This window comes from Microtus ochrogaster, chromosome 2, assembly GCF_000317375.1.
Source record: "Microtus ochrogaster isolate Prairie Vole_2 chromosome 2, MicOch1.0, whole genome shotgun sequence".
In the NCBI taxonomy this organism is placed as follows: Eukaryota; Metazoa; Chordata; class Mammalia; order Rodentia; family Cricetidae; genus Microtus; species Microtus ochrogaster.
The window spans coordinates 62,668,321-62,676,933 of record NC_022010.1 but is presented as its reverse complement, the minus strand read 5'-3'; the positions used below and the strand labels follow the sequence as shown (position 1 = coordinate 62,676,933).

Below are 8,613 nucleotides of genomic sequence, written 5' to 3'. Positions count from 1 at the left end.
CAAACCTTGGTCTGTGCTGGGAAGGGAGCTCAGTGAGCAAAGTTCTTGCTTTACAGGCACAGTGACCGAAGTTGTGTCCCCAGAAACCACATTCAAAATCCAGGGTAGGTGTCTTACACTTGTGATCCCAGCACTGGAGAGGCAGAAACAAGTGGATCCTTGGTACTCTCTGGCCAACCGGTCCAACACAATTGACAGGTTCCAGGACAATGAGAGGTTTATCCAGAGGAAGAGAGAAAGATAAATATAGGTGGAGGGTACTTCTGTAGGACACCCAAGGCTATCCTTTAGCTTCCACATACATGCGCACGCACACAAACACATGTGCCCACATGCACACACATACATACGTGGGTGCACATTCACATAAACTTTGCTTTTTTAATTTTAGAACTTACATTGAACTATTTTATAGTTAAATTTTTATTTTTAGTGTTCTTTCTAATTTAAAGTTTGAGGTGTCAATAAGCTCATCTGATGAATTACAATGATTTTGTAATTTCTATTTTTTATTAATTGGTTCAAAGTGTTTGATCTGCCTTCAAAATTTCCTGTTTCCCATGTATATTTTTTTTTCTTTTCAATTTTGCAAACATATATAATGCCTGTTTTATGAGCCTTGGTTCCCTATTTAATTCCTCAGGTTTTTATTCACCCAGTTTTCATGTTATTACAGTGACATTGTGTTGCAGAGAGCAACCTGCTTGTTTGTCCCAGCTACCCAGCTAGCTTAGTCCCAAAATAACCACATAGAAACTGTATTAATTAAATCACTGTTTGGCCCATTAGCTCTAGTTTCTTATTGGCTATTTTTTACAGCTTAATTTAACTTAATTAATTTCTATTAATTTGTGTATTTCCATGAGGCTGTGGCTTACTGGGTAAAGCTCTAACTAGTGTCCATCTCAGGCTGTGGATCCATGGCATTTCTCTCACTCTACTTTCTTTCTCCCAGAATTCAGTTCCATCTTCCCTGCCTACCTAAGTTCTGCCCTATCAGGCCAAGGCAGTTTCTTTATTCATTAACCAATACAAGCAACACATAGAAAGAAGGACGTCCTAAACCAACATTGTTCTACATCATTTTAGTAAATTTTCATTTGTTTCTAGGTATTTTGATATTACATTGTTACATTCTGAGTTCTATATGAAGTGGTACTCAAACTGCTTGCAAATCAGCTTGATCCCTTTGAAGCTTCATTTTAAATTTTATTAGAATAGCATATCCAATTTAGGAGACAGACAAAGAATCAAGGAATCCTCCTAGGATGTCACATGATCCTCTCTGCAGTTTCACCTGTCTCCCGTAATTCCCTTTACCTCACTCTGGCCAAAAACTGGTCTTTTCCTCTTTAAATCACTGAGATGCATACGCTGCTTGGCCTCTCATTTTTGAAGCACAATCCAGTAACTGTGTAATGGCACAAAGTCTACGTGATCTGAGAGTACAAGTCATTTTCTTTTCTTCCCTTTGAAATCACAGAACTTTATTTCTGTAACTACCTCCTTAAAAATTTGAAGTATTCATTTTTTTATGTTTTAATACTTTAATATATTTATGACCAGAGAGTTAGGATAGTACATATTATTTCCACATTCTCATACATACTAACTGAGAGACCTGCTATCATTTAGGTAGGGGACAAACACAGGTTTGAGAAGCCTCATCCAAACTGCACCTGAGCCTCACATTAGCAAAGAACTTGGTAGAAACATGGCAATTTCCCCTCATCATCCCCATTTAACAACAGAAAGGCAGGATCTTACACGCTACAAACTGGATTATATGATGCCCAAACAATTTTCCTAGACAGTGTCAACAATAAAAAAAAGAATTGAGCAAGCACAGAGTAAACATATACAATAAATAATCAAGAGAAAATTAGAGAAAAAAAAACAAATAACTACCTAATGAGAATGCCACAGTCAATCATCAAGAAGGCTAAAGTACCCGTAAATACTGCATTAAATACCCAGAAATCAAAAGGACAGGCAAGTAAGGCAATAAGAAATAGGACAGACTCACCAAAACAACCTAAATTATGTGTCTCAAGTCCCAAAAAACTAAAGAACAAACAGTGCCTACCACTATGAACATTACAGACTTATAGCTGAGTTTCACTAAAAGGAAATACCAATGAATATGTACATTATGATTCTGCTAATCTATAAATTACATGAACAGCTAAAACTGTCCTGTGAAAATTGAGTTTGTGTTAATTTGTGGGGGCAGCAGTACCTGTGAGTGAATGTAATGGTCTACCACTGCTTACTATTCTGAATTCAATTCTATTTACAATAGGCAATTTTTCAAAATTCACCGAATTTTCCTCATGACAGGTATATTTAACTTGGGCAGGTATTACTTTTCAATATAGCATTTTTCCACAGATTCACAGATTTACTGACATCAAAACCAGTTTTCCCATCTTTATATTTGTAATCTGTATTAATTAGATTTTGGGGAGGGATGGAAAAATCTCAGATAAACAACAAAAGAAGGAAAACTTTATTTTGGCTCAAGAATTTCTGTGGCTTCCATTCCACATTGGCTGGGCCTACTGATTTGGGCCTGATGAGACTCATGTTAATGTATGCCTATTGAGATATAAAGCTCCCTCAAAATATTTTTTAACTACCAAGAATAAAATGATAACAATTGTTTCTCTAGTAACTTGGTGAAAATTAACCCAACTTACATCAGAGTCCAACAAACTTGTATAATCTGGTTTCAAAATTACTTTTGTATCATCAATTATTTTTCAATTCTACTTAAAGAGTCATTTATATTTTTTTCTTTGCAGTGTGTTGTGTTCAGTCAGTCCTCACAGATGTACAATAACCTTACTTTTCAGAAATATTTTTAAACTAGAGCAATTTTTTTTAAAAAAAAAATTGAGTGACTGTGATATTTATTTCATTCTGCTCTAGAACTGCATCAAAACATGTCAACAAGGACCTTGGCAATATGGAGGAGAATAAAAAGCTAGAGGAAAACAACCACAAAACAGAAGCCTAAGAGAGGAGTGGTTCCAAGTCTCCAGGTAAGTGGGACTTGGGGGGTGTCCTAGAGGCGACTCCTGGGAGGTGGGGATGCCCTGTGGGAATGAAACCCAAACTTCACTTGCTAATGCTTCTTAATTATAGCTCCCCAAACAGAAAGATGGCTTCAAAAGGGACCATCATTGACTCGTTGCTTTTAGAAGAAAGGCTCTTTCCAGTCCCCTCAACCTCCTCAACATAATTATTATCCCTGAATAATAAAATCCATTTTGGGGATTCTTTTGACATCTCATTTGCATTTTGTTTTTTAATGCCAAAAAATTTTGCCGCACACAAAGAAGCTTTATTTTATGAGTTGGTGTTTGGGTTCAGTAAGCACAAACTCTAAATTTATTTTTAAAACCCATTAGAATAAATTTTAATATATAAATACTTTAATCCAAGGATATGGCATAATTGTGAGTGTATTTACATAGGCATCTCTTCACTCATTTTAATGAAAAGGCTGACAAGCTAGTACACACGCACATGCACACATACAAAGGCTTTCTTCTCGGTAGTACATGTATACTATGTTTGTATGAGTGCATATGCACACAGGTACCTACATGTACAAATACATAAGCATAACGTATGTATTAGTGCTACATATATTGCATATATTCATCTATATTAACTGCATCTGTACGATTTTTTAAGGTGGTCTTGAAAAGGTATATGTCTCAGTGATATTACCACACACAACTTGATCATTTTCTTTTTGTGCCCCCTTGAGACCAACAAAGGCATCATTTGAATTAATTAGTCTGTGTGTCATAATGATAATTGCTACCACTAGCAAGGTGTAAAAAGCCCAACTGCACCAGGAGATGGTAGCATACACCTTTAATTCCAGCACTCAGGAGGGAGAGATGGGTTTGAGACCAGCCTGAGCTACAGAGCGAATTCCAGTGCAGCCGTGAATACAGACAGGGAAACTCTGTCACAAAACAAAATGAAACAAAACAAAAGAAAAAAAACTAACAAACAAACAAAAGCCCAATGCTGTGAACTTTGGGTATAGTATAAATTAACGGCAAGTCACAGTCTGAACGGGTCATTTGAGCTGATTTCACAGCAAAGACAGAGGACATGGCAAAGAATTACAACTGGAAGGCTGTCCCCAGGAGAGAAATGTGACAGAACTGAAATGAGATCAGTTTACAAAGTCTATTAGCTGGACTCTCAAAGAGATTGAGGAGTGAGCACTAGGCTCATGTTCCTACTCAGCTCGCTGGGACCCAAATACGTCCCTGGCACGTCACAACTTCTTTTCTATCACTACTCTCTTTTTCTCAATTCCATGTAAATGCACTCTTTGTTGGCCTCAAAAATGGGCTGAGTTCCATCTCACTGTAGAACTGAAGACACGCCCCACAAATTAGACTGCGATATAGGGATGGATGCATTTTAAATCTGAAATGTAATGAGATATTCTCGTTATTAATGACATTATTAAGAGGGAAATCATGATTCCCTTCTTATCTTTATACAAATTAATCATGTCTTGCAAAAGGAGGACAGGAGAAAGGGAAAGAGGAAAGGGAGTGAAGGAGGGAAGAGAGAGGGAGGGAGGGAAGGAAGGAAGGAAGGAAGGAAGGAAGGAAGGAAGGAAGGAAGGAAGGAAGGAAGGAAGGAAGGAACAAGACGTCATCAATTCCAAAACCGTGTAGTAGAATGACTAGGGCTGGGTTGACAGTTGACTCAGGATATCAGGGTTCTACAAATAATCCCTTCTATGATGTAATTATTGCCACTTTTAGACCAAAGGATCTGTTGATGGTGAAAAATGACTGTTATGGTAACTGATATGTTTTCTCATTTCAGAGAAAACCCATATAGACAAATTGAAGCATGGACATGGATTGTATTTAAGACACATACAAAGACAATGACAGCAATTCATGGTTCAAGTATTAAGCAGTTCATCCTCCCAAGCTGTCACAGGATCTTAGAGAATTATCTCAAGTGAAACAATGAAACAAAGTTATAAAATCAAATAACAGCAAGATTTGGCAGCCATGATAATAGGTCATATGTTGTATTTTGTTTGTTTTTTTTTCTGTAAATGTCTGCACTAAGGATTTCCTTTCAGTTTGCCTTTTATGTAAATTTTTTACGTAGCTATTTTTATACACTGTAAGCTTTGTTCTGGGAGTGGCTGTTAATTGGATGTATAATGTAATGTTTTATTTCAATTGTTTATATGGATAGTCTGAGCAGGTACGGTTCTGATTCTGATTGCTATCAATAATGCCCCAAATTTTCTTACAAGGACCTGAAACCCAAAGGTTGCCGTTTGCAAGGTTGGGGACATATACCTCGCCCAATCAGAAGCTGGCTTCTTAATTCTGAGAATAGGAGGCCAGCCCAAGCGAGAGTCAGGAGCACTACAGGGTGTGATGACCTGTGTGCTGCCAGCATGCTCTCAGAAGCAAGTCCCAGATACAAACAGCAACACCACGTGAATGATACTCCCCAACTGACAATTCTGTCTTCTCTGAAGAAGACATGCACAGAACTTGGGTCACATTTACTTAACAACACCTTCTAGGAGATTACACTCAGTCAAAAGAAAAGTTAGAAAAAAAATTAGGAAACCAAAACTTATTTTTTTTGGGAAGTTTGGAAAAAATGACAACTAGCGTTCCCGTTTTCACAGATTACATTGTAAATCACTGTAATTACAATTGGTGTTAAATCCTTTGGGTTATCCACTGCCTTAAAATGACACTTATTTCCTTTAAAATAAATAAAATAAGAGATATCAGTCAGAATTGCAGATTTATAACAGTGGTCATTATTAAAGCTGTGTTATTTTCCACAGAATATAGAATATATATATTTTTTTCGTGTGTGTTTTTGTTAACTACGCTACAGATATTGAATGCACCTTGAGATAATTTAGTGTTTTTAACTGGTACATAATTTATCAAGCAGTACATGAAAGTGTAATAATAAAACGTCTATGTATCTTTAGTTACATCAGATTTGTAACTTTATAAACATGTTTTCTGCCTGAGGAACTTTTTAAGGAGGTAGTGTACATGGGAACTTTTTGAAGTAGACTGAATGAGGCCCGTAGCAATTTGTGACTAGACTTTAATCTTTGCTCTTTCAGGTAGACGCTTGGTTTCTGGGATTACACTGCACAGCCATTTTGTCTGGGATTTACGTGTATAACTTTATCTGAGAAAATAAAAATGACTATTTCCAGGTATAGCACTATGTTCTTTGAGAGGAAAAGGAAATGTGGGGTTTGCCTTTAGACTCAAAGATTAAGCTGTTTTGAAGGCAATGAGAAACTAATAAAGATTCATCTCTGAAGGAGGTTGGGAATAATCTTTTGCCACTTCTGTGTATGGAGAGATGTGTCTTTGTACATTTGTAACCACTTGATATCTGAGCAATAGTGTCTCAGCTTAATAAAAGCTTCCTATAGTACATTGGTATGGACTAAATACACAAAATATTCTATTAGACTTAATGCTCTATTAAATGTGGGGGAAAAGAAAACATGTTATTTTGCCTCTAAACTTTGATTTATTCAAGTTTTATTTGGCAAGAAAAAAATTTAATCTTAATCAATATTTAAACCAAAGGGAAAGGGGAAAAACAAAACAAAACCAAAGTTCTTTGTTTTGCATGGCTAAGCCATTTTGTTTATCTCTGTAAATAATATGATTTCTTTTTGTTTTCTTTTCTTTTTCTCTTTAGAATTTTGTTAAAGAAATTCTAAAAGTTTTAAACACCTGCTTTCCACAATAAGCCATGAACACTACAGTGAGATTAGTTCTGTATTATTTTTTTTTTGCTTGTTTTGTTTGCTTTTTTTTTCCTTTGGTTTGGAAGATCAAAGGTTTAAAGTCTTACTCCTAAGATGTGTTTGCAGAAAAGTAACAGGGCAACAAAAAGAGAGTGTTTACTCTAGTCTGGCGCGGTGTACACTTGTAATTGTAACTGAGTCCAGGAACAGCTGTTATAGCCTAGACAGCAGCAGGAGAGACTCAGAGCTCTCGCCCAGGAGCCGATGTTTACAAGAGAGGACGGACAAGATGGCCACTTCTGCATCAGTGTCTGCATAAGGAGGAAGCTCGGGTGCTCTTGAGCAACTCCGCGTGCTCTCCCGCAGGAAAGAAGCTAATTTGCAGTTCTACTTCTGGGGTTTCTTTTCTCCAGTTGTACAGTTGGCCACAGATTTTTAACCAGTTCAAGGTTCACTCCCTATATGTAATTATAGGAATTGTATGTGGAAATGGATTAACATATCCCTCTATGCCTAAAAGAAAATAAAAATGAAATATGTCTTCACATATCTCTCACAGCTGTCTGCCTCTTGTCTGCAATGGGATGTTCATGTACAAAATGTGATTTTATTTAATAAAAAGTGCAAAAGTTGATATGATTGTCCATCCTTCTGGATTGGATTATGAAGGAATAAATGTACCTGTACTTCTTCCAGTCAGGAGGATACCTTGAGTTCTCACCAGTGGCAGTTTCTCAAGATGTCTTTCTTGACTGATAGGGCCACAATGCCCAAGGCTAACCCATTTTGCTATCCTTAGTTTTTAATTCAGAGGACCCTTCAGTTAATCTTTCTTTACCTCACTTTAGGTCACCATTTGAAGTTATCTAGATATGAACTTTCATAGAAATGTGCCTTTTTTATTAAAGTAAGATTGATATATTCAAGGTGAAAAGGGTGAAAAGTAACATTTTTGGAATAATTAGCCCTCTGGGCATAGTGGCTAAAGCGTAGAATCCCAGCCATCTTGGAGGTTAAGGTCAGTCACCAGGAGTTCGAAACTAGTCTGACTTACATCAGGAATTCCAGACCAGCCTGCACTAACAGAGTAAAGCTTCATCTTAAAAAGTTAAGGGAAATAGTGAGAGTTTGACTTTTCCTTTTCTGATTTGTAGCCCCTTGATCTCTTTTTCATTGTCTTATTGCTCTAGCTAGGACCTCAAGAACTATATTGAATAGATATGGAGAGAGTGGACAACCTTGTCTTGTTTCTGATTTCATTGGGATCGCTGTGAGTTTTTCTCCATTTAGTTTGATGTTTGCTGTTGACTTGCTGTATATGGATCTATCTACATGGGAAATAGAAGAAGACAAGATCTCCTGAGTAAATTGCGAACATGGGGACCATGGAAGAGGGTTGAAAGGGGAGGAAAAGAAAGGGAGGGGAGCAGAGAAAAATGTATAGCTCAATAAAATCAATTTTAAAAAAAAAGAAAAAAAATTAAAGAAAAAAGTTTGAACCCACCCCTTTTCCAGCCATTCATGAATCCTCTACTCACAAAACGTTGTAAGTAACATACATTCTCACTTCCCAGTGGAAGGTCAGGGTTGAGCGCTGTGACTCCCAGAAGCGCATTTCTGCATCAGCCTGACGCCTTGACTCAGAGTTTCTCAGAACACACTCCTTCAAGTTAATGAAATGAAAAGAAAGTAATTTACACGTCAGTTGATGGGACCAAAAAGATGATAATTTTAAGATGACTTTGTAATGGTATTATATAATTATTCTGCTGTATATAAGTGAATGCTCTTGAAAAATTTTTTGA

The 8,613-nt window shown here is 36.8% G+C and overlaps 1 protein-coding gene across 2 annotated transcripts in view; it reads left to right on the top strand.

The window, feature by feature from the left end:
- The window catches only part of Alcam (activated leukocyte cell adhesion molecule), a 178,867-nt gene extending 171,507 nt beyond the window's left edge, over window positions 1-7,360 (top strand). For both annotated transcript variants that reach the window (XM_013352357.2, XM_013352360.2), the window contains 2 exons: window positions 2,932-3,044; window positions 4,870-7,360. In XM_013352357.2, coding sequence (XP_013207811.1) covers window positions 2,932-3,019 — 88 coding nt within the window. In that variant the 3' untranslated portion in view covers window positions 3,020-3,044; window positions 4,870-7,360. The remainder of the gene's footprint in view (window positions 1-2,931; window positions 3,045-4,869) is intronic.
- The last annotated feature ends 1,253 nt before the right edge of the window (window positions 7,361-8,613 follow it).